The sequence below is a fragment of the Tupaia chinensis genome, unplaced genomic scaffold (genome assembly GCF_000334495.1).
Source record: "Tupaia chinensis unplaced genomic scaffold, TupChi_1.0 Scaffold144276_1, whole genome shotgun sequence".
Taxonomy (NCBI): Eukaryota; Metazoa; Chordata; class Mammalia; order Scandentia; family Tupaiidae; genus Tupaia; species Tupaia belangeri.
This window is the reverse complement of record NW_006204133.1, coordinates 2,678,531-2,704,683: the sequence shown is the minus strand read 5'-3', so window position 1 is coordinate 2,704,683 and position 26,153 is coordinate 2,678,531. Positions and strand designations below refer to the sequence as shown.

Below are 26,153 nucleotides of genomic sequence, written 5' to 3'. Positions count from 1 at the left end.
GCAAGGAAGGTAGGAAAGGAGGGACGAGCACGAGGGAAACCAGTTGGAAACTGAAAGGGAGAGAAATGGACGATTAGAGTGCGGTGGCTGCCTGGTCCGCACGCGGTGCCTTTGCCTTTGCCTTCTGCCACTGTCGCGGCTGGCCCGGGCTCTGACGCCCACTCACGCCTGGGGTTCTGTGCATGAACAGAGGCACACAGCACTGCCACAAACCATGCTCCCACAGACAGGCCAGGCAGCAGGTGATTCTCCGGCCCTTGGTGTAGAACTCTGCCAGCACGCTCTCGGAATAAGGATAGGAAAATCGGCCTCTCGCCAAGCCCAACATAGTTGCATTGTGTACAAGACTACAGTTTCCGTGAGAAAACAGGGGGAAGCTGATTTGCCCAAGGCATGGTCCCCAGAGGCCGCCATCCTTGCAGCCTGGTGGGGGGGCAGTCCCCAGCTTTCTCTTAAAGCCACCTCTTCCTGTGATCTGGTAACAATGCATATGACATTCCACGTAACCTCTGCTGATTTTGAAAATGTTTCTTTTGGATCAGGTAGAATAATCCAAGTATACAGCATGAGGAATTTGCCAGAACCATGTCTCATGCCGCATTGGTGAGAGTGACAGGAGTATCAGGGACCTTGTGCTGAGCTGTGAGGGTGCCAGGAGCCAGCGATGTGCTCCAGACAAGCCTGATGGTGCAACCTTGACCCCAAATGCTTTAGAGCTGTCCTGTTGTCAGGTCTCTGGCCCTGAAACCAGCCCTTCCTGAACCTTGCTTGTGTCTTTATTCTTCCCACCCCACCCCACTCCCACCCAAAGGCAACATGTGGACAGGTCCCAGGGCCCCTGCCTCCAATGGGGGTGCCGAGTGGAAGTCAGAGAGGGCCCCGAGACCCTCGCGCAGAGCAGAATGGATCATCCCCTGTGGCACTAACAGCTGCTGTCTGCTCATACTTAAGACATTTCTTTTTAAAGAAGTATTATATTTATCATTATTATTATTACATTAATTTGACCAGAAAGAGAAAGAGAGGGAAAGTGAGGAACGCAAGGCTCCAGGTCCGGAACTTGAACCGCTGTTGGGAGTCAAGCGCCTTAACCACTACACCACCTGCCAGCCTCCATCTGCTCAGATTTAAAACTGGGGATCGAAGTTGTCTCCTTCCAAGCTCTTGGTCTCAACAGAAGCATGGACACTCTGCTGTGCCCAGGGTAACACATTCAAACCCAGGGTGAGGCCCTTCTCTCCAGTATGCCGGTATGAGGCAGCAGAAGGCCCTGACCAGAGCTGAGAGGATGGTTGCCCAGACACACTGCAGGCCAGGAGAGGGCAGAGGCCACGGCTGGCCAGAGTAGGAAGACACCCAAGGAGAACAGCAAGGGACCTTGTGTGAAAAGGTCAGAATCTTGAGCCAGTCCTGTAGTCCAGCAGTTTGGCACTGTGCAGAGGGAGCCAGATCCCATATGGCCGACTACAAGCCAAATCCCAGCCCTGGGGGCTTGAAAAACACTCTTCCCACTTGTATGTGTACCCAGGGTCCTGAAAGCATGGAGACGTAGAGGGAAAAAGAATTGCAGCCTGGCCAGGCCCTGTTGCAGGTACCTCTCTCTCTGGTGCACACACATGCACCCTCTGGGGGAAAAAAAGAACAAAACAGGAAGACAGAGGCAATGAGGAGTCTCTGGAATTCTTACTGAGAACTAGATTTTATGTTAAACATGGAGTCACCAAGCACCCTCCGTGTGCCAGGCAGTTACTGAGTTCTGTACACAAGGACTAAAACAAGAAACAGTATTGTAAGTAGCTAATGTTAGACCGTTGCCTGGTACATAGCTCGCGGTGTGCGTGTGTTAAATAAGTAGGTTCTTCTGACTGATGGTATGGCTCCCTGGGGCCAGCTAGCGAATGTTTCTAATAGCAAACACAGCAAAGTGCCTTTTTTTTTTTTAAGGATTATTTTATTTAACCTTATTGATCATCATCATCATTTTTTAATTTGACCAGAGAGACAGAGAGAGGGAGGGAGAGTGAGAATGCAAGCTGCCAGGTCCAGGATTTGAACCGCAGTCAAACATGTGGGAGTCCAGCACTCTAAGCACCATGCCACGTGCTGGCCCCAGAGTAAGTGTCTTAAGAAAGTTACACAAGGGACTGGCAGATGGCATGGTAGTTTAGGTGCTGGACTCCCACATGGCTGACCATGGTTCAAGTCCTAGACCTGCCAGCTTGCTTTCCCTCTTTCTCTCCCCCACCCCCGTCTCTGGTCTCCAGCCCAGCTGAACAGAACAGACTGCACAGAGGAGGTGGCAGCGGGCAGGGCTGGGGGAAAAAGCCACAGTGATTTCAGAACAGGAGTTCCAGTCCCTCGTCACCCTCTGAACTGTGGCCACGGCCTCCCTCCCAACTGCCCAGCCAGTCTCAGTCTCCACACGACCTCCTAAGTGTCCCGTGGTAGAAAACTCCTGGGCTCCCCATATGGACAGGAGGGAAAAGACAGAGCAGACAACTGCCCTAACACCTGCCCTTCAGCCCCTCTGGGCCGTCTGCATACACCTCCTCAATCTTCACCAGGGAGGCCTTTCCTTGTGTGCTGCCCTCCCTAAGCCCTGAGGGCTTGTTCTCCTTCTCAGGGTCCCCACCCTAGGCCGCAGCCCCACCTCCGACCACCAGTGTCACGCCCTGCGTCCACACAGCACTTTGTAAATTGTAGCCTTTTTCAGTTTCCATCAGGGCTGTTCCTATCTAGCCTCCACACACCCTCCCCACAAACCCCTGTCCCCACCACATACGCACACACTGGACCTTGATCTTTTTGAAGGAACAATTCATTGTTTATTTTTCCACTTCAGAATTTAACACAGTCCTTGCCCATAGCAAATACTGGGTGGATGAATGGGAGGAAGGAGCAGGGGAGTAGAAATGTTGGCCTCCCTGGACCAGCAGATGGTGTAATGGTTACATTGCTGGACTCCTACATAGTCAGCTATAGTTCGAGTCCTGGACCCGGTGGCTTAAACTCATGCCAGGCGCATGTGTGTGCGTGCCCAAGATCCCAAGGGGAGAATGGAGAAGACGGGATTGCGGTATGGCCATGCCCCCTGGGGGGTGATTTCTTGTTTTCTGTCTCTCTCTGTATTTCTGGCGAGCACATGCCCTATAGCAAACACCTCTCCAAAAAGAAAGAAATGTTGGCCCCCAGCCGAGAATAGGAAGTAGGGCAAGTTATACATTTGGGAGAGATCTGAGCAAAAGAACAGGAGTCAGGAGTGGAAGAGAGAGGACAGTTGGAGAGGAGAAGGTGAAGGCTGAGGGTCAGGGACACGGACGAATTCTAGGCTTAAAGGTAAAAGTCAGGGGGCCAGTAGATAGCATGGGAGTTGGGGTGCTGGACCCACATGGCTGACCGTAGTTTGTGTCCCAGACCTGCGGCGTGTTTTCTTGCTTTCCCTCTCTCTGTCTGTCTGGTGAGCACACATACCCTGTAGCAAATTTTAAGATAAAAATAATAACAATAATAATGACAAATAAAATACATGTACTTATAAAAAAAATAGTAAATGGCAAGGACCTGGAGAAGGGCCTCCAGAGGCTGGAAGGGTCAGCCCAGGAGGGCACCCCAGGGGCAGTGTGGCCATCACAGGTGCAGGGGTGAAGCAGGGCGAGGGCGGCGCTTGCCTGATTTACGGTATGCTTGTTGGGAGGATGGAGAGCACAGGGTTGACCTGGGTCAGGAACTGCTGGGACAGAGGCAGGGCCTCTTGGAGCTAAGGGTAGAGAATGAAGACTGGGGCTTCTGAGGGCAGCAAGGCTCGGCAGACACTTGCCTTCTTCATGCTCTGGGGACCCAAGCATTTTGCAAAGCAGCAATGAAGAAGGCAGGGGCCAGGGAGAGACTGAAAAGGCAGCATGGGGGCAAGGGCAAATCAGACGGAGCGAGGCTTTCGGGAACCAGTTGGGGGTGGGGGGCTCCGGGAGCAGCAGGGCAAGAATTGCCCGACCACCAGCTGTCTATGTGTGACACAAGAAGCCCTTCTCCACCCCAGCGGGAGACTGCAGTCTTCAAAGTCACCCCTCTTTGGTGACAGGGGACTGAGACAAAAGAACTCCAGGTTGAGCCGGAAGCAGAAACAAAGGCAAAACCCGTAACCTGTACAGGGTGAGCGTGTCAGGTTGCAAAGAACAATGACATCAGTGCATCCTGGGGTCGCAGGTGCTGCTGGGACGGGCCCTGCCTCCACCTGGCTGACAGGTGCACTGTGCAGCGGGGCGCACACACTGCACCTGTCAGCCAGGATGTTGGGAAGGGACCGGGGCCGGGTGGTGGGTCTCTGCCTTTGTTTCAAACGTCTGCAGACGAGCAAACACGCAGGAGGAGGCTCCTGGGGAACCTTTGGATTCTGTCCTTTGAATGTATCTGTACGAAGCCACTCATTTCATCCATAGGTTTCCTGGATGAAATTTCTGTTGATGAGGGAAATAAATTCCCATAATAGAAGATAAGAAAATGCAAAAGAATTGAGAAGTGAGGGGGGGAATGAGCCTCAGTCCTGCTGCCCAAATACAAACACCGTTAATGTGGAAGAAAATCCAACAAAACACATTTCAAAGATGCTGTTTTTCCTTTCTTTAGAGCATGGAGGAGCGAACTGTAGACAGTTTAGGCTGGCACGCTCTGCATCCAGGGAGGGTTATGCTTAGTTTTCAAAACACAAGAACAATACTGTATCTACAACTTCCGTGCAAATCAGGGATCAGGTGGTATGTACAGGTTCAAAATGACAGGATTATATCTGTTTACAGGCTTAGTCTATTCTCTTTCCAGAAAGGACTGCAGGAGGAAGCTGGCAGGTTGGTTGTAATGCATGCCGACCTTATCGAGCAGTTGCTTTTTTTTTTTTTTTTTTTTTTGCAGAGGTTTTTGCTATAAGGTGCGTGCGCTCGCCAGACAGACAGAGAGAGAGATAGAAAGCGAGAAATCACCCCCCAGGGGGGATGACCACGCCACAATCTCTTCTCCATTTTCCTTTTGGGATCTTGGGCATGCATGCATGCACATGCGCCCAGCATGAGTTTAAGCCACCAGGTCCGAGACTCGAATCATGGTCGACTACATGAGAGTCCAGCGACATAGCCATTACACTAACTGCTAGTCCCTCGAGCAGTTGCTTTTTACTGGGGGCCAGGAGCTTAGACAAGAGGAACCTCCTCTCTTTGATGCATCTTTGAAAAGAAAACAAGGTGCCCCTAAGAAGAGTAACGGTCCGCCCAGAGACGTTCCCGGACCTCCTTCCTTCCCACCTGCTGCCACCCCAGCAGAGCAGTGGGAGTTCTGTGTGTGGCAGAAGTCAAAGGTGAAACTGCAGAGGGAAAAGCACAATTTTGCATAACCTCCTGCTTCTCCCCACAGAAAAGGTTCTGCCTCCTACAGCAACAGGACCTGGAGCCAACGGGCAGCCCACACCACCCTGGGTCACCGTCACTCGGCAGAAGCGGCGGGGGGCCCCGGACCAGCCACCCAACCAGGAAGACAAGCCTGGGACACGCACCCAGAAGTCAGAAACTGGAAAGCAAGCCAAGGTGCCCGAGAGAGCCCAGGTGCTTACAGCAAATTCTGTTTCCACGGGTGCAGGAGGAAGCTGCCCCAAGGGCTGGGGCTGAGGTTGGACTGAGGGCAGAGCCCGTGTGATGACCACACAAGGTCCAGCATGTGTTTCACAGAGGCTGTCGCCTGTGGCGACTGCTGATGAGTGGCCGAGGGTCAGCGAAGCAGGACCAGTCATTTACCAATTATAACCTCTGTGGTGGAGCAGGCTCCCTGTCCCTGTGTGCTGAGCTGCCAGGGACCCAGAGAAAGAAGTGTGAGAATCACTTAGGCAGCAGGTCCCTGACTCCTAGGCAACGCAGCTTGGCCTCTGGAGAGATGGAAGCAGGGAGGTTAAAATAGCTCCTCAGTTAGACACCCGGCCATGGCGTCAGCAGCTTTGGCGTGGCTCATCGTGTAGTGGTGTACGAGCCCTGCTCCCGTTGCTACACTGCTGCCTGCTGGGGTCCCCATTTCTCACCTGGAGCTGCACGGCTGGAACCTGGGGTTCCAGTTTGCACTCAGGACTACAAACAGCTCCGTCTGGAAGCAGGCCGAGCAGCTCTCGGGTCCCCACAGTCGCCCCTACAGTAAACCCACTAGCATGTTTCAGCTGTACAGGAAGGGAGCCTGAGCCTGCGGTTAAACGAAGGGCAGCCTTCATTTAAGCCAAAACTGCAATTGTGCCCAGACCTGAAGACCCGTGAAGCCTTGAGGAATTTACCAAAGAAGTATTAACCAGTTGGGGGCAACTATGATCACCACAAATCACAGAATTATTTCCAAACACCACTTGCTTTCACTTTCATATGGGGTCCCCACCATCCAGCATCTGGGCTGAGGCCAGGGGTAGGGGCAGGGAAGCAGCCATGACACAACGTGAGCCTAGGCTAAGGCTGAGCGCACAGCTGAGCTCCCACACCCGACAGCTCCACGTCAGTGAGCCGCACCTTGGAAGGGGAGACTGTTGCTCGTTCATTTGTCCTATTCACCCCTGCCACAGTCACAGGTTACTGGACAGCACACGTCTCTTTTTGTCCCGACAGGAGCCTGTGAAGCAAGCCGACTTTGTCCGCAGCAAGTCTTTCCTGATAACCCCGGCTAAGCCTGCCGTGGACCGGAGGCAAGGGGCAAAGCTCAACCTCAAGGAGGGGCTGCAGAGAGGAATCTCACTGTCCCAGCAGAACTTGGGTATGAAATCTGCAAGCGCTACCGACCACTCGGAAATCCCTTTCTTAGATCTTTCATGCAGCTTGTTTGTTTGTTTCTGAATTATTTGCCGCATTGAATTTTTTAAATGATTTATTTTGCATTAATTCACTGAAGATCCTCACAGCAGATAAGTTGCAGTTTCCTGTCTAGAATCCACTGTAGTTGCCACATTGAATTTTATTTGTTTTTCATTAATGAGAGACAGCACTTATGACTTCATGAGAGAGGGAGAGAGAGAGAGAAAGAGACAAGCACCCTCGACAGGGTCTCATCACGCTGCAGTCCCCTTTCCCCAGCTCCCAGCTCCCCAGCTCCCCAGCTCCTGTGTGTTTTCAGGCTTCCCTGGGGATCTGGGCTGCAGTCAGCCTTGTGACTTGCAGCCCTGCAGTTCAGTTTGCTACAACTGCACCCCAGGCTGGACCTGCCATGTTGAGTTGTGTTTTTTATATAGCTTTTATTGAGAATTTATGTATGATCATAAACCCCACCTATTTGAAGTGTACACGGTTCAGTGAGTATATAGTCGCGGTGAGACTGTATTTGTAGAGTTGTACAACAATCAAGACAATCTAATTATAGAACATTTCCTTCACACTAAAAAGAAACCTCACATCCATTTATTTCATTTCTTTAATTTGCTAGAAGATGCATGTACTTGCCCGAAAGGCACCGAGAGAGAGAGAGAGAGAGAGAGATGAGCTTGAAAGCACCCCCTGGAGTGATGACCACGCCACAGTCCTTTCTCCTTCATTCTCCCTTCAGGACTTTGTGCATACACATACACCCGGCATGTTTTTCAAGCCTCCTGGTCTGCAGCTCAAACCATGTAGTCAACCATGTAGGGTTCAGCTACCTTAACCACCATGCCATCTGGCTGGCCCACTCATGTTCATTTATAATCTCCATTTCTACTCCTAGCTCTGTACAACTGCTAATCTACTTTCTATCTCTATAGATTTGCCTTTTTGGACACTTCTTATAAACAGATTAATAAAATAGGAGTCATTTTGTATCTGGTGTCTTTCTTTTTTTTTTTTTTTTTTTAGAGAGAGAGATTTTTTGGTATAGGGTGCATGCACTTGCTGGAGAGACAGAGAATAAGTGAGAAATCACCCACCCACACCCTGGGGGAATGGCCATGCCACCGTCCCTTCTCCCCCACTGTCCTCTTGGGATCTTGGATATACATGTACATGTATCCACCTAACATGAGTTTCAAGCTATTGAGTTTGGGGCTCAAACTGCAGTCAGCCCCGCGAGAGTCCAGAGTCCAGCAATGTAACCCTTAAGCCATCTGCTTAGTCCCTCCAGTGTCTTCCAATGAGCACGTGTTTTTTGAGATTCACCTCTGTTATTGCATGTTTCAGTATTTTTTTTAGTTTTTTTCCCCCATAGGATGCATGCACATACCAGAGAGATACAGAAAGAGAGAGAGACAGAGAGAAAGTGAGAAATTAGTCCCCAGTGGGGTCGTCCACACCACAGTCCCTTCTCCTTTGTTCTCTGGGGATTCTGGGCACACATGTATATGTGCTGGGTGTGATTTTCAAACCTTCAGGTCTGGAACTCAAACCATGGTCAGCCATGTGACAATCCAGCACCTTAACCACCAAGTCACCTGCTGGCACCAGTGTTTTTAGATTTTTGTTTGTTTTGAAGTGTGTTAACAGGCACACAAAAGAAAACTGACCACATTAACCATGTTTTAAGTGTACAGTTCAGTACTGTGAAGTGTCGTCACATTGTTGTACAACTCATCTCCAGCATTCCTATAGTCTTATTCTGGAAGTTTCTCCTGCCTCACAGCCTTGCTAAGACTCTTTGATTCTCCTCTTCAACCTTTTTATCACATAAATTACATATCACATGCCTAATCTTCTTTATATGTTTACACATTAAAGAATTTTATGTCCGAGAACCCAGTTAAGACCTCGACAAACATTGAAAGAAAAGCGCGTGGCTTAAGTGAACAACTAGACTTGTTTCTCATGTTCCCGTTGGTCTTGTCTCCTTTCCAGCAGCTCAGTCTGCAGCGATGACGGACAAGGAGTTGCATCAGCTGAAGAGAGCCAGCTACGCCAGTGCAGACCAGCCATCCTGGATGGAACTTGCGAGAAAGAAATCTCAAGCCTGGAGCGACATGCCCCAGATTATAAAATAGGCTGGCAGTACGTTGCTTAAAGAACGGCCACCACGGTGACTGGCCACTTGGTTAAAAACTGCCAATAAATCCTGGCAGACAAACTGTGAAACTAAAGCTTGATTTGGTCATCCAGTTATGACCAACTCGGGGAAGAGGAAGCTCGGGGAAGAGGAAGGAAGCAGGCAAAACAAAGAGAACAAACGCACAGCCCTAAGTCTGACCAGAGGGGCCTCAGCACTGGAAAAACCCAGGAATGAATTCCTGTGCCCAGAGTATGTGTGTGAGTCTTTTAGCTTCCCTTGATAAGGAGGCCTTGGACCTGGAAAAAATGAAAATGAGGTGTGGACGCCTCAGTAGAACGTCCTGCAAGACCAGGAGAGAAGCCATCCGGGAGGACGGGTGTCTGTGCTCCCGCCTGAGACCAGCCCATGTCCTGGTCACTCACTGTCCTGCCTGTAGATCCCATCTTCTCCTTCCATGTTTACGACTAGGCGTGACATTTACGGTAAAGCAGGGATGCCGTTTCCAAGAGCAGCTATAAAACGTTCTGTTTTCCTGAGGAGAGCCACTCTGAGGAGAGGAAGGAACAGAGCAGGGTTCATCAGTTCCTAGACCGTTTCCAAAAATAATTTTTAAACTTTTCCACTAGGCATCTGTGTCCTTCACTGTTGCACAATGCATTGCCTGTTTAATAAAAGGTTTCAAACCTGCCCCTGGAGTGTGTGTAATTGTAATTTCTCCTCATGTTTTGAGATCATCCTCCAACACTGAGTTAAGTGCAGTGCGTGGTGTTTCATTTCATATATACCGTGTTTAAAGTCTCAATTGGGTTGATTTTGGACTTTGGGTTTTCTGAGGTTCCCTCTGCTGAATAAAAATTTGGGGGGATGGGACCAGCAGTTAGTGTAATGGCTATGTCTCTGGACTCCCACGTAGTCGACTACAGTTCGAGTCCCGGACCCGGTGGCTTAAAACTCACACCAGGCGCATGTACGTGTGTGCCTAAGATCCCGAGCGGAGCATGGAGGAGAAGGGATTGCAGCGTGACCATCCCCCCTGGGGGGTGATTTATGCTTTCTGTCTCTCTGTCTCTGTCTGGCCGAGTGACACGCCCTATGGCAAAAACCTCTCCAAAAAAAAATAATAATAATAAAAATTGGGGGGTTCTTTTTTTGGAAGACAGAAGATAATGTAGGGTCTTTTTTTCTCTTTTCATCTATTTGGTACAACACATTAACATTTTGTTTAATATAAAATAACATTTCCTAGGGGCCAGCGTTGGTGTAGTGGTTAAGGTACTCAACTCTCACATGGTCAACCGTGTGGTTTGAGTCCCAGACCTGGTGGCTGGAAAATCATGCTGGGTATGTGTACGTGCATACTCAATATCTTGGGAGGACACTGGAAGAGAAGGGATTGCAGTGTGGCCATCTTCCCCGGGGGGGATGGTTTCTCACTTTCCCTGTCTCTGTCTCTCTCTGCCTCTCTCCAGCAAGTGCACAAGCCCTATGGGAAAAAAATCTTTTTAAGAAATAATAATCATTAAAAATACTTCCTAAAGTTGATTTTGAAGTTTGGGGCTTTTTAGGTTTTTTTTCCTAATAGAAATATTGGTGGAGGACCAGCAGGTGGCATAATGGCTATGTCGCTGGACTCCCACATAGTCAACTACGGTTCGAGTCTCAGACCTAGTGGCTTGAACTCACACGGGGCGCATGTGCATGCGTGCCCACGATCCCAAGAGGAGAATGGAGGAGAAGGGATTGCAGTGTGGCCATCCCCCTTGGGGGGTGATTTCTCGCTTTCTGTCTGTCTCTGTCTGTCTGGCGAGCACACACGCCCTATAGCAAAAACCTCTTCCAAAAAAAAAAAAAGAAATTGGGTTTATTTTGGGGCAACAGGCGACAAAGCCGGTTGTCCCCCCCCCCCTTTTCTCCTTTCATCTCTTTGGAACAATATATACAGAGTATGTTTAATATAAAATAACTTCTACTAAAAAGTTCTGGAGATATCACTGGAGCCCCATTTAGTCGACTGTGGTTTGCATCCCGGACCCGGTGGCTTAAAACTCACGCCGGGCGCGTGTGTGTGCGTGCCCAAGATCCTGAGAGGAGAACGGAGGAGAAGGGATTGCGGCGTGACCATCCCCTCTGGGGGGTGATTTCTCGCTTTCTGTCTCTATGTCTCTCTCTGTCTGTCTGGCGAGCGCACGCGCCCTATAGCAAAAATCTCTCAAAAAAAAAAAAGTTCTGGAGCATATAATTAATCTAATCTGCATATTTCTATTGAAAACTGGGTTGTCTGGGCATGAGCCAGTATGGCCAATGAATGTAGACTGTGAAAAAGTCAGGCAGAAGGAAAACATATATTTGGAATCTCAGAATTATGTCTCAGTGGGACCAGCAGTTAGCATAATGGCTATGTTGCTGGACTCCCATGTAGTCGACCGCGGTTCGCATCCCGGACCTGGTGGCTTAAAACTCATGCCGGGCGCATGTGTGTGCATGCCCAAGATCCCAAGAGGAGAATGGAGGAGAAGGGATTGTGGCGTGACCATCCCCTCTGGGGGGTGATTTCTCGCTTTCTGTCTCTCTGTCTCTCTCTGTCTGTCTGGCGAGCGCACGCGCCCTATAGCAAAAACCTCTCCCCCCCCCCAAAAAAAAATTATGTCTCAGTTATAAATTACCTGATTTTTTTTTAAGTTTATTTTATTTTATGAGAGCAGGAGAGAAAAAGAGACAGGTACCCTTGACAAGGTTTCATCACACAGAAATCCCCTTCCTCTAGCCTCCAACTAGTCAGGATCCCGGGTACAAGTGCCCAGAGTGTTTGAGGTGACCTTGGGATCTGAACTCATGGTTGGCCATTTGGCCTCCAGTACTGCAGATCAGTGCACTACCACCCGCACCATCACAGTTACACTCCTTTCTATGCTTTGTTTTAAGAGGTTTTTTTACCATAGGACGCGTGCACTCATCAGAAAGACAGAAAGCAAGAAATCACCACCCCCCGGGGAGGATGGCCACGCTGCAATTCCTTCTCCTCCTCTCTCTTCTTGAGATCTTGGACATAGACGCCCACGCGGCAGGCATGAGTTTAAGCCGCCAGACCTGGGACTCGAACCTCGGTCGATCACATGGAAGTCTAGCAACATAGCCAACTGCTGGTTCCCCTTTCTGTGTTTTAAAGCAGTTTCTATTTGTTCCGTTTGAACAAGCCAGTCTCCATGGGTATATGTGTAGATGTGGGCTTTTAGCCATCAGAATCAGTACAGTCTCGTTATATATTGTAATTCGATTTGATGTTTTCTATCTTTATGAATATTATTTTTCTAGCTGTTAGTTTTACAGAGATTGATCAAATCTACCTTTATTGAAAAAGTCCTGGGACAGTTTTCTTCCTAATCAAGTTGACCTATTCATTGCATTCTCTTAAAGCACACCCATATTCACACTGAATTTGTGACGAATATGTTCTAACCAAGAACTCCCATATATCTGGCCTTGTTTCAGAAGCTCAAATATGAGTAATATATATATATATATATATATATTAGAGAGAGATTTTTACTGTAGAGCGCATGTGCTTGCCAGAGAGACAGAGAGAAATCATCCCCCAGGGAGGATGGCCACACTAAAATCCCTTCTCCTCCATTCTCCTCTTGGGATCTTGGGCATGCACATGCACCTGTGTGAGTTTTAAACCGCCAGGCCTGGGACTCGAACCGTGGTCGACCATGTGGGAATCCAGCGGTATAACCATTAGGCCATCTGCTGGTCCCCCAGATATGAATAACTTTAACTCAAAGACTATGGTCATGATCTACAATGTAACTCAAGAGAAGCTGCCAATTTGAGGACAGCCAAGCTTCCTCGTGCACACGGAGAAGATGCTTCTCTATTTCATAGTCAGGAAGTCAGTGAGAAGAAGGAAGAGCACTGAGCAAATATATGTGCTCCTGAAATGTTGCAAAAATGCACTCGGTGAGGTGGGTTCTAGATGTGAATTCATTTTATTATGTGCATTAGAGAGAGCTGGGCAGCACTCCCAACACGGTCTTCACGTTGCATCCTACCCCCAGCTTCAGCCTGCCCAAGGTCATGGCCACATGTGTGCCGGGTGTACTCAGGGAAGTCTCCAGATGCAAACGCAGAACCCACACCCCCACCCCCCTGTGGGCCAGCCACAGAGCACAGAGGGCACCACTGCGGCACTGGCCAGCCCCCGCATCTGCTTTCAATGGAAAACCGAGGAAGAAAAGTTGAAAGACAGCTTAACATCTCCCAAACTGCAGTTTGTCTTAGGCTGTGTGGCCGAGAAAGCTAGAGCAGTACTTCAAAGACCACTAAGCCCCGTGCATAAGGTTGAGTTGTTCCAGAAGCAGGAGAGAGGTTTTCCAGCCAGAACTGCATTGCCAGCCTTGCGACCAGCCACCACCCAACGCATAGGCCTACCTCTACCCGGCACCCTGCAATGGAGTTCTGGCTCATGGGGTGTGGCAGAAGTGCCGTGCATCCCTCACCCAGAGGAGGTTCAGGGAAGGACAATCAGGATTGCAAGTAAGGAAGTATCCTGTAGGTGAGACTTGGGGGAGGTGTGTGTGACTCGGAGACCAAGGGGAGGCAGGAGGAGTGTCTTCATCAGCTGTCTGAGGGCAGAAGAGAAAACTGACTTCCGTGCCACCCTACGGGGAAGAAAGCAGGACCATAAATGAAAGTTCAAGAGAAGGGCAAAGAAAAGAAAATAATTTTGAACCATGAGAGTTGTTCAGTTATGGGACAGGATGTGTGATCAGGAGTGAGCTCCCTGACACCCAGCCAGTGAGCCAGCCAGTGGGGGAGGCTGTGCAGATCTTCACTCTCAAAGGACGTGTGACTGAACGGCCTGCCCAGCCTGGAACTCAACAAGGTGTAGTATTCTGTAGTATTCTCTGGCAGGGACACTCTATTTTTTTTAAATAATTTTTATTTAAATGTATTTATTATTATTATTTGACCAGAGAGAGACAGAAAGAGAGAGAGGGAAAGTGAGCAAGCAAGCTGCCAGGTCTGGGACTCGAACCGCGGATGGGAATCCAGTGCCCTTAACCCCACACCATCTGCCAGCTCCGGCAGGGACACTCTGTGTTGCTTGTCATGCTCATTATTGGTAAGGAGTAGTCATCCAGAATAATCCAAGTAGGCTTCTGTGTGGAATGCCGTTGTCCAGAGGGCCCTGAGAGCATCTTTACCAAGAGAAGGAAGCCATGCAGAACCAGAAAATGGGGCCTTCTGCTCTCTTTTCTTTGGATGTGTTGATGGGAGAAAAGATCTGTTCTTTCAATCTACCTCTGAATCTTCCCGCTGGTTCCATTTCACTCCCCTAGGAGGTAGGAGGGATTCTTACTTATTCCTTGGTAGATGAAAATAATTCCTAGTGAACAGGCTTTTTAGGACCAAAGAGCGGAAGCTCCGCGGCTGAATGCACGGTTGCGGGCAGTGACACAGGTGTTGAGGCGACGGCTGACATTTGCTGCATGTCATTGTCTTGCTTCCTTCCTGCCTTCTCTGCTGGGAATTCATCCTCATCAGCATGGAAATAAGGCAGACGTGTGACGATGCCCAGACGATTGTTAAAAACGGTAATAGCCAGGCCAGTTGTTGGGGTGTGCTCCAGAAGCTTCCTTATTAACCTTTCCGGAGAGTACCCTGACGTACTTGCAGTGAGGCCAGAGGTCTCCAGACTCACGGGCCTCAAAGCCTGCATCGCCCTCCCAGCCGAGTGCCTAGTTTGGCAGTTGTTGTTACATTTGCAGAAAAGCAAAAATTCAACCTTTAGTTACGATCCAATTAAAAACAAGTTGCCCCTCATAGATTCTCCATGGAGTACGAATTCCGGTATTAAACTTAAGGAAATGCAGACTCGCTACTGAGACAAAGGAAATGAGAAGCGAATCATTAGGGAATCCTTTAGACAGAATAACCCCAACTTTTCAGAAGCAGAAGCCTTTAAATTTAGATCCTCTTTCTTCGCAAGGAGGGGCAGAGGGAGATTTTCAGATGGTTTTCATGATCTCCCACCCACGTCACCCCCTCTAGTATCTCACCTGTGAGGATCAGGTGCTGCCCGCAGGTGGGCTGCCCAAGCTCCCATGAGGCCACAGCTGAACGACCTCAACAATGCTGAGTGCGAGCAGCCTGTACGACCCTCACCTCAAATTACCAGTCCTCTCGGAGCATGTGCACTGATGGTGCACATAGGGAGTTTGCAAAGGATGTAAGACTGAGCCCTAATTCAAAGTGGCCAAGTAGAGCTGGAGCCAGATACGTCCTGGGTCACCCGGGACCCTGAATGCAACTGCAAGGGGCTTGAGTCCCAGCAGCTCCTGCCCTGACAGGCGAAGTTCTGTGCCTACCTTGGACACCTCCAAACCTGCCATAGGAGGTTTTCAAGCTCTCCTCACTTGACGAGCTCTCCCCACAGGACTCTGGGCTTCGAAGCTGTATATAGACCAAATTGTGTCCCTCAACATTTATTTGATAAAGTCCTTACCTCTGTGTGCCCGAAGGTGACTGTGTTTGGAGACAGGGTCTTGAAATAGTTAACTAAGGTAAAAGGAAGTCACTAGGGCTTTCGTCTGGAATAACTGGTGTCTAAATGAGGGGAACACAGACACACACAGAGGGAAGACCGTGAAGACATGGGGAGAAGATGGCCATCTCCAAGCCAAGAAGAGAGGCCTCAGAAGAAACCATCCTACCCACCCCCTTATTCTGACCCCTAGTCTTGATGATTATGAGAAACTAAATTTCTGTGGTTTGAGCTGCCCAGTCAGTGGTATTTTTCACAGCAGCTCTCACAGACTCATACACAAGTCTAATGTGGTCTACATTTAGGTCAGGGTTGCCTCTCGGGGGCTGAGCTGGTATCAGGGAGCTCTTGGCTCAGAGCCTTAGGGGTAGGCCACACATTGAGCTAGCTTGTTTGAGCAAAAGTTTCAGTACTTCTGGCAGGTGACTGTTTATTAGGAAAAAGAGAATAATCTTTACTTGTAAATTCTCTACTCTCTCTCTCTCTCATTGCCAGGAACTTCAGTCTCTGTGCCCCTCACCAGTCCTCAGGATATTGCCATGGTTCAATGGCAGAAGCAAGTCCCTTTGCTTCAGTGACTCCCTTAAATGACTCCCTTTGCAAGTCATCTCCCCAGCTCCGGCAGGGCCATCTTTTCCTTTGCATCCCCAACACGGCAGCACAGTGGCTTACCTGGTGCAGAGTGGAGATTCAGATCTACCAAACAGATGAACAAACTAGGTATTTAGGTACATGGGCGCGTCCACATTGGGTCAGTCTGTAAGAAAACATCATTCCAGTCACACTCATGCCTCCCTGACTCATTCCCTGTTTGTCAAAGTTAGCTCAACATTTTTAAGTGAGGGTAGAGAGACAGGGGAGACAGAAAGGGGGAGCAGGAAAAAGAAATCAGAAATACCTGAGGATGGGACCAGCAGTTAGTGTAATGGCTATGTCACTGGACTACCATGTAGTCGACCGTGGTTTGAGTCCTGCACCCAGTGGCTTAAACTCATGCCAGGCATATGTGCATGCGTGCCCAAGATCCCAAGAGGAGAATGAAGGAGAAGGGATTGCGATGTGGCCATCCCTCCTAGGGGGTGATTTCTGACTTTCTGTCTCTCTCTCTCTCTCACTCTGTCTTTCTGGCAAAGTCTCTAAAGCAAAAAAAAAAAAAAAAAAAGAAAGAAATACCGAGGAGGATTTCAGACTGTCCAAGGCTGCTCTTCTATGGCACATGTCAGACCCAAGTTACATGGTACATGTAACACTCTCGCACCAGCACACTGTGGCCCAGAAGATGTGTTGGGTTTTGGGTGAACATTCAATGTGCTCAGGAAGTGCTGTTGCTTGGGTGAATGTTCTATAAATGACAATTAAATCAAATTGGTTGATAGTGTTGTTTGGGTCATTTATACTGTTAAAAACAAATTTAGACAAACGAAAACTTAACAGAGTTTATTTAAACCAAGAGTGGGCAGTTTAGATCGGACAACCTGCTGGAAGATGGCTTCCAAGAGACTACAGCTAACCGCGAGGTTTACAGGGAATGTGTGTGTGCGGAATGGGAAAGTGACCTGTGCCGTGAAGAGGGAGAGTGTCCTAGAGACCAGCAGTTACTGTAATGGCTATGTCGCTGGACTCCCATGTAGCCAACCACGGTTCGAGTCCTGGACCAGTGGCTTAAACTCATGCTGGGCGTGTGTGCATGCATGCCCAAGATCCCCAGAGGAGAATGGAGGAGAAGGGATTGTGGCATGGCCCTTCCTCCTAGGGGGGGATTTCTCGCTTTATGTCTCTCTGTCTCTCTCTGTCTTTCTGGCGAGCACATGCACCCTATAGCATAAACCTCTCCCCACCCCACCCCCCAAAAAAGAGGGGGAGCGTCCTACAAAAACCTAAGTGGAGGAGTGAGGTAGAGAGATCTTTGTTACAGGTGGAAGGAGGCTGCACAACCAGCCCAAAAGGTGGGCTTTTTGTGACTGACTGAAATGTGATGAGCGTGATTGGCTGTAACCCAGTAACCAGCTTGGGATTGGGGGGTGGCAGACAGCCTAACAGGTATGATTTTGGCTTATCCAGAGGGATCCAAATGTGGGAGTACAGGGGCCATTTTAGGCCAGAATAGTTTACTTTAACAATTTCCTTATTGATTTTCTTTTGTTTGTTTTTGAGATTTTTTTTCTTTTCTTTTTTTTTTTCTTTTTTTTGCCATAGGGTACATGTGCTCATCAGAAAGATGGAGAGACAGAAAGACAGAAAGTGAGAGATCACCCCCCCACACACCCTGGGGAGATGGCCACACCACAATCCCTTCTCCTCCATTCTCCTCCGGAGATCTTGGGCACGCATGCACACAAGCCTAGCATGAGTTTCAAGACCCGGGATCGGGGACTCAAACCATGGCAACATGGGAGTCCAGCGACATAACCTCTATGCCATCTGCTGCCCCTCCCCTTATTGGTTTTCTGCCTCTTTGTCCTATCATTTACTGGAAAAAGAGTGAATCTGTGTATTGTCTATTTGTCTTTTTAAATCTATTGGGTTTTGCCTTGTGTATTTTCAAGTCTATTGTTAGGTGCAAACACATTTTTGATTATTGTTTTCTTGGAGAAGGACCCCTTTGTTACTATGTAGTGTCTCTCTTTATCCCTGATAATCTTCCTTGCTCTAAAGTTTTCTTTAAAATTAATGTATTGGGTTGTTGGAAAATCATGATGTATTTTTCCTGTGTTTCTCTATGTAAAAATGCATCACGACTTTTCTGACAATCCTATAGCTGCTCCAGCTTTCTTTTTGGTGAATGTATACATGGTGTTTCTCTAGCCTTTTACTTTCAGTTTCTGTAAGTCTATCAAAAGCTCTTTTCATCGCTGTAACTGTGTTTTGTTTTATTCCTAGCATTTCCATTTGATTTGATTTTTGCTATAGGGCACGTGTGCTCACCAGCGACACAGAGAGACAGGGAGAGAGAAAGTGAGAAATTACCCCCTGCGGGGATGGCCACGCCACAGTCACTTCTCCATCCTCCTTTTGGGATTTTGGGCATGCACACACACATCCCCGGCATGAGTTTCAAGTCACTGGGTCTGGGACTCGAACCATGGTCAGCCATGTGGCTGGTCAGAGCCATGACCACTGCACCACCTCCTAGCCCCTAGACCTTTTCTTACCTTGTTCTATGCCGCATGATTGTGCTGTTGTTGTTGTTGAAAGCTGGATGTCCTACACAGGACCATAAATACTAAGGCGAATATTAAGGTAACTGCTTTTCTGTTTAGACATGAACCTGCATTACCTTCTCCTCAGCCTTTAGTGTGAGGAGTTATATTAATCTAGTCAAGAGTTGGACTGATACTGGGACCAGCAGTTAGCGTAATGGCTATGCCACTGGACTCCCACGTAGTCGACCGCACTTTGTGTCCTGGACCCGGTGGCTTAAACTCACGCCGGGTGTATGTGTGTGCGTGCCCAAGATCCCGAGAGGAGGATGGAGGAGAAGGGATTGTGGCATGGCCACCCCCCCGGGGGTGATTTCTCGCTTTCTGTCTTTCTGTCTCTGTCTGGTGAGTGCACGCACCCTATAGCAAAAAAAAAAAAAAAAAACTAAAAAAAGAGTTGGACTGACACGAAGTTTCTTGGTATCATTGTTATGGTCTAATCAGCGAGAAATAAGAGGACATCCAGACATAGCCAAATCATAAGAGTTCTTTATTAATAAGCCAGCCGACTGCGAGACTCATCTCAAAACCCCTGCAGCCCCGAGTGAAAGGAGAGGGGTGCTATAGAGGCAAAGATCACAATCAATTTGGGGCTGACATGGTGATTACAATGGAAAGTGAGGAGGGGATGGAGGGTAAAGGGAGTGAGTCCCTATGCAAAGCAGTTACAGAAGCTCAATCAGGCAGGTTAATAATTGCTAATGGCACTCTCCAGACCTTGCTTAATGGTCCCCAGGACTCCGGGAAGCGTCTGGTGTTTCGGGCTAGTTAGCAAAGACAATAAGACTGTTAATCACTCTATGTACTGGGGCAAAAGGCGGAAGCCAGTGTCATGAAAAGTTCAAAGATGGAGGTGCTTCTGCGTCATCTTTACCTTCAGTGCCCCGGGAGCTTCAAGTCCCTCTATTGTGTATGACGTGGGCTGGTTTTCCAGAAGGCTCTCCTGAACATGTGATCTCCATCTGCCTTTGGGTCTTCCCAGGGCTCCCCTGGGAGAATTTGTCTGCTGTAGCTCTCCCAGCTGTATTCCACAGCTTCGCGCTCACAAGTGCGGAGGAACGGGACAGGTGGGGCATTCTCTGAGGTGCTGATTAATCCTCAGTCTTAGGCAGGCACTGTGAACCTGGGCCTCAAAGGTTCACAAACATTCCTTCTCCTCCCTGAGAGCCAAAGGTTTCTGTTATCTAGTCCCCTTCCTGGCTGCAGCTGGATTCCACCAGCAACCTGAGGCTACAGCTCTGTCATCCTTCCCCCTGTATATTAGGGCGTTTGTTCCGCAAGGAAGACTAGGGACGTGGGTAGAACCAGTTTGAGCGGTGGCTGCTATTTCATCTTCCAGCCATCCCATGGGAAAGCTTTTCCAGAATTTTAACTGTGAGTACCTGATAAAATTCCTGGGGGGATAATCCTGCAAGGGAAGACCTCACTCTTTCATCCAGACATTAGCAATTTATTCAAATAGTCTCATCAAATCATCTTATTTATTTATTTTTTTGGAGAGGTTTTTGCTATAGGGCACATGCGCTCACCAGAAAGACAGAGATACAGAGAGAGAGAAAGCAAGAAATCAACCCCCGGGGGATGGCCATGCCGCAATCCCTTCTCCTCCATTCTCCTCTTGGGATCTTGGGCACACATGCACATGTGCCTGGGGTGAGTTTAAGCCACCAGGTCCAGGACTTGAACCATGGTTGACTATGTGGGAGTCCAGCAACATAGCCATTACGCCAACTGCTGGTCCCACAGATCATCTTATGGATTTATGCATACCACTTCCTAGGTGAGCAAATGCTCGGGTCCTATTTCACCTTGCCACCTCGGTTCTCTAACAGGTCTAGGATAAGCTATTTGTAGTTTGTCTTGCTATTTTCTTATCGTAAGGGTGGCAGCAACTCTCAAGCTTTCTATATCTCCAAGCTGAAAGTGGAAGTCTGCACTGATGCTTCAATTACTGCAATGCCGTAGGTAAAATCTAAATAAACCCATTCAGATTTCCAGTTTTCATTATTGAATGTGTCAAAATTCAGTAACAAACAAAAATGTTCCAGTCAGAGAAAAGGCACCTCCAGGGGCAGGCAGGTGGCATGGTGGTTAAGGGCGCTGGACTCCCACATGGCTGACTGCAGTTCGAGTCCTGGACTTGGCAGCTTGCTTTCCCACTTTCTCTCTTTCTCTGTCTCTCTGTCCCTCTCTGGTGAAATAATAAATAAATAAATAAATAAATAAAGTTCAATAAAATAATTATTTAAAAAAAAAGAAAGAAAGAAAGGAAAGGCACCTCCACATACAGCTAATGTCCCAGGACTACAGTTTTGTCTTTATGTCTTCATTATGACTTCAGTCATGGTGCACTGAGTTGTTTCCTCAGACCAGACACGTGTCAGTCAATAAGTTAATTAACACTGTGGACTCCACTCAGCCACACTGGAATTATTCCTGTCCTTATCTCCCTAATCTGCTATGTTCAAACATTATTTACTATTTATTTGATTGGCAATAGCATCTTTTTATTTTAATACTTTTTTTTTTTAGGGTTTTTGCTATAGGGAACACTCAGTAGAGAGACAGAGAGAGACAGAGAGACAGAAAGCAAGAAATCATCCCCGGGGAGATGGCCACACCACAATCCTTTCTCCTCCATTCTCCTCTCGGGATCTTGGGCACGCACGCACACGCGCCCGGCATGAGTTTAAGCCACCAGGTCTGAGACTTGTACCATGGTCAACTACATGGGAGTCCAGCGACATAGCCATTACACCAACTTCTGATCCCTTTTCAAATACTTTTAAAGGTTGTTTCATAGTTTTGTTTATTTATTTATTTTGTTTGGAAGAGGGCCTGTGTCCTTATCAGAGAGAGATAGTAGGGGGTTGGGGGGACACTCCTGCCCCCATAAGATGTGATCATACTGTAGTCGCGTCTTTATTTCTCCAGTTTGGCAGATTCGGGGCCCACACACATGCCCAGAATATTTTTTAAGCACCCGGGACCAGGATTTGAACCACATAGATGGCCACATGGGATCCTGCTCCCTTTACACTAGACCATGGGGCCAGTCTGGCAGTAGTACCTTAATTACAATCCTTACTTTCCTGGATTTCTCTGACTTGTAGCTCCTTTGATTTAAAAAGACTTTTTTACAAGATTGTCTTGAGGAATCAAGTGAAAACTGACACAGACCTGAAAAACTGGGCTCTTTGTTAGGCAGAAATTAAGCAGATAGCAAACTGCTTCCTCTCTGATCAGCTTCATCTCACAACTTCCATGGTGGATCAAATGCATTGTGATTGGAGACCACTGAAGAATTAAAAGAAGTGATGTGGAGATTTTTATAACCTAGTGCTCGAGTTCATGGTGGTTTGAAAATAGATCTTGAAAGTGGGAAGTTTAGATTCCCCCTCACTTTAGTTTTCTTCTTTAAAGTCAAGATAAACACACACACACACCTTTTTTTTTTTTGGAGAGGTTTTCGCTATAGGGCGTGTGCGCTCGCCAGATAGACAGAGAGAGACATAGAGACAGAAAGTGAGAAATCACTCCCTAGAGGGGATGGTCACGCCGGAATCCCTCCTCCATTCTCCTCTCGGGATCTTGGGCATGCATGCACACGTGCCCGGCGTGAGATTTAAGCCACCGGGTCCGGGACTCAAACCGCAGTCGACTACATGGGAGTCCGGCGACATAGCCCTTACGCTAACTGCTGGTTCCCCACACACACTTTTTTTATTGTTACAATTTGTAGTAGAGGCTAGGAAACATTTTTTTTCTAAAAGGCCAGAAAGTAATTACTTAGGCTTGTGAGCCATGCCATCTCTGTCACAACTACTCAACTCTACCTTTGTTGACATGAAGTCAGTCACACAAAATACAAATGACGGCAGGGGGCAGGGTGGTTAAGGGTGCTGGACTCATACATGGCTGGCCACGGTTTGAGCCCAGGACTTGGTGGTTTGCTTTCTCTCTCTCTCTCTCTCTCTCTCTCCTCTCCCCACCCCCCCAACCGTGTTTCAATAAAACTTTATTTACAGAAATGGGCAGCCAACCTGTGGGCCATAGTTTGCTGACTCTCAAGCTATAGAATACTAGTAAATGAAAAATAAGTCTTGTACTCCAAGAAGCAGTTTTACTCTCCAGAATAGCTACATATAACGATTTTATACAATTATTCTTTAGGCGATTACTTCTTAATTCTAGACAGCATGCTTCTAACTGTATTTCTTGGTTAAGTAATTTTACATGGGATCTACTGAGTCCTCCCTATGAAACATGAAAAAATTACCTGGCTTACATTACCTCTTTCTTCCACAGCGCTCCAAGAGTTGCCTTTTATGAACATATATATTTTTAGTTTTTGTGTTTATTGACCTTTATCATTTTACCAAGCCCAGTGGCCTGGTGGTTAAGGGAGCTGGAACCTACATGACTGACCACAGTTCAAATCCTGGTCCTGGAAGCTTGAGAACACATGTATATTTCCATGTGTTCCCAAAATCCCAACAGGATAGAAAAATGGAGGAGAAGGGATTGTGGCATGATCACCATGCACCACTGCAGGGGATGCTTTCTCCCTCTCCCTCTCCCTCTCCCTCTCTCTCTCTGGTGAGCCCACATGCTCTCTAGAAAATTAAAAATAACTTAGCTGTTTCTTTTTCCATTGAAAGGAAACTACTCTGGGGGCCCAGCAGGTGGCATGGTGGTTAAAACACTGGACACTCCCATATGGCTGACTACGGTTCAAGTCCTGGACCTGGTGGCTTGCTTTCTCACTCTCTCTCTCTCTCTCTGTGAGTCTCTCTCTGGTCAAATGAAAATAAATGAATAAATAAAATAAAATAATTCTTTTTAAAAGATGGAGACTATTCCTCTCAATCTCCCCTCAGTGATGTGGAGATGTTTTTATTTCTTCACTTTCCACTCTTACATATCCATGCCTGTCTACTGTCGGTGGCACTGTTACTTTAACAATTCCCGTCTTATAATGTTTGCCTTCTGTTTTGTAAATTAACTAGGTCTTTGGTGCTTTGCCAGTTGATTCTAAGATTGCAAGCCAAGGAACAGCACTTACAATATTTAAATTATGTAAATATTAGTCACAGCAGAATGAAGTAGCGTGATTGGATAAATAACCGTAAGCCACTAGTACTAAATCTTTCTCCCCACAGACAATGTTCCGTGTGTCAAAGCCTTGTGGGTGGTTTTCTCTCGTACTCTGGCACATACTCCACATCATGCAGCATTTCCATTTTCATTCTTATTCTGGTGATCTTACCAATAATCTCCAAGAACTCTTATTCTCTGTTGTATTTTCTTGCTTGTTTCCAGTGGCTTCACTGAAGCCATGACCTCGCCCAGCGCTCGAGCACCCTCTCCTCGAGTCCTCTCTCCTTCCCCAGGAGTCATCCTGGAGTTGCATGTCTTTCTTTTTCTCTTTGAAGCTGTTGGTTTTCCTCAAGGCTATCTTGGTAGTCCACTAGTATTTACGGATGAAAGCCAGACTGACTGATCTGGGCAGTGGCTGTGGTTTCCTTCCCACTTGTGTCTCCCTCTTCTCCCCAAGCTCTTCTTCCAGAATAAGAGGACCAAAGTCCTTGGGCAGGGAAGGTCAACCAGTAGGCTCAATTTTAGGGTGGGTAGGCGGGAGAGAGCTACTCCCTCCTACCTCCCAGAGCCCAAACCAGGAAGACTCTCCTTTGGTGTGGGGTACCAACACCCACGTGGGCCTCGCCCTCACCCACCCATCCTTACCGTGCTATTTCTTTAGTGGCAGTTATCCTGAGTTAGCCTGGGGAATATTCGAAGTTGGCACTAGGAGCCTGCTGCCTAGAAGGGCTGCAGTGCTTTAGAGACCTCCTTTTTTTTTTGAGAGAGAGATTTTTTGCTATAGAGTGTGTGCGCTCACCAGAAAGACAGACAGAAAGCAAGAAATCACCCCCAGGGGCGATGGCCACACCACAATCCCTTCTCCTCCATTCTCCTCTTGGGATCTTGGGCACGCACGCACACACACACGCACCCAGCATGAGTTTAAGCCACCAGGTCTGGGACTCGAGCCACTGTGGACTAGGTGGTAGTCCAGCGACATAGCCATTACACCAACTGCTGGTCCCATAGAGACCTTCTTTGAATTCATCTAATTTCTGTCCCTCTTTCCACTTTCCTGCAGATTCTGAATTTAGAGATTCTGAGGAAGCAAGACTGCAGTTTTCCCTTGTGTATCTTCTAAGTGGTGGCTGACTCTGTTACAGGAAACAGCAATGTCTTCTAATTCACTTTCCCTCGTTATATCAAAACCTGATCAGCTGCAGCACTCACTTCTGTTCTCGGCTCTCTAATGGAATGGTTCCATCTCTTTCCACTCTTCAATATTTCCAGTAGAATTCTGGGAAGAGTGCAAGGCAAACGTGTGTCTGTTCTCTATCTTAGCCTGCCTGTTTTTTTTTTTTTAAGTTTATTTAATTTATTCATGGTTATTATTAGTTTAATTTGCTATAGGGCAAGTGTGCTCACCAGAGAGAGACAGCAAGAGGGAGAGAGAGAGAAAGTGAGAAAACAAGGTCCAGGTCAGGGCCTTGAACCATGGTCAGGCATGTGGGAGTCCAGTGCCTTAATCACCATGCCACCTGCTGGCCCCACCTGCTGTTTTTTTGTTTGTTTGTTTGTTTTTATTTTTGTTTTTAGGTATAACAAAGAAGGGAGTTTAATAAAAGAGACAAAGAAAAAACACAGCTTCCAAGAAGGGAGGGGTCCCAAAATGGGTTGTCAAGGAAAAAAGGGGTCCCCAAAAGGGGTTTTTATTTGGGTCAGGAAGGGCTTTGTCCGGACTTGTTCTAGGCAGGGCTTGTGCATGCATTCCCCTCCTGGTGGAGGGGCACTGGATGGATTAAATTATTCTCCTAATTTTGGGGTAGGGACCGAGGTCAGGAGATTCTTTGTCTAGAAGCTTTGGGCCATGAAAACCATTATCTTATCCTCCTCTTGGAAGGTGGTGGGGCCAGGAAAAGCCTTTGTTTTGAGTCTAGGTCAGGTTGCCTAGGTGGCTTGTGCATGCATTCCCCTCCTGGTGGAGGGGCACTGGATGGATTAAATTATTCTCCTAATTTTGGGGTAGGGACCGAGGTCAGGAGATTCTTTGTCTAGAAGCTTTGGGCCATGAAAACCATTATCTTATCCTCCTCTTGGAAGGTGGTGGGGCCAGGAAAAGCCTTTGTTTTGAGTCTAGGTCAGGTTGCCTAGGTGAGTCACTGAGCCACCGCTGCAAGAGGTCTCTCAAAGAGCAAGCTGCAGAGCTGCTTTGTCTCCATCTCAAAGCTTAGCCATTTTGTTATTCCATTTTGGGCCCATACCCTAACTATATTTTTAGGGTCCCTGTCTCCTACCTCATCTCATGCTCTGCAGAAGAATCCCTAACTGCCGTGAGGGTGATAAGGGTCAAAGACTGTTCTGACTTCTTCCTG

The 26,153-nt window shown here is 47.9% G+C and overlaps 1 protein-coding gene across 1 annotated transcript in view; it reads left to right on the top strand.

Annotated features, from left to right (window-relative positions):
* CRACDL (CRACD like) overlaps window positions 1-9,639 on the top strand; it is a 165,068-nt gene extending 155,429 nt beyond the window's left edge. Inside the window, exons 9-11 of the mRNA XM_006166588.3 lie at window positions 5,401-5,588; window positions 6,621-6,765; window positions 8,808-9,639. Coding sequence (XP_006166650.1) covers window positions 5,401-5,588; window positions 6,621-6,765; window positions 8,808-8,947 — 473 coding nt within the window. The 3' untranslated portion in view covers window positions 8,948-9,639. The remainder of the gene's footprint in view (window positions 1-5,400; window positions 5,589-6,620; window positions 6,766-8,807) is intronic.
* Window positions 9,640-26,153: the final 16,514 nt, after the last annotated feature.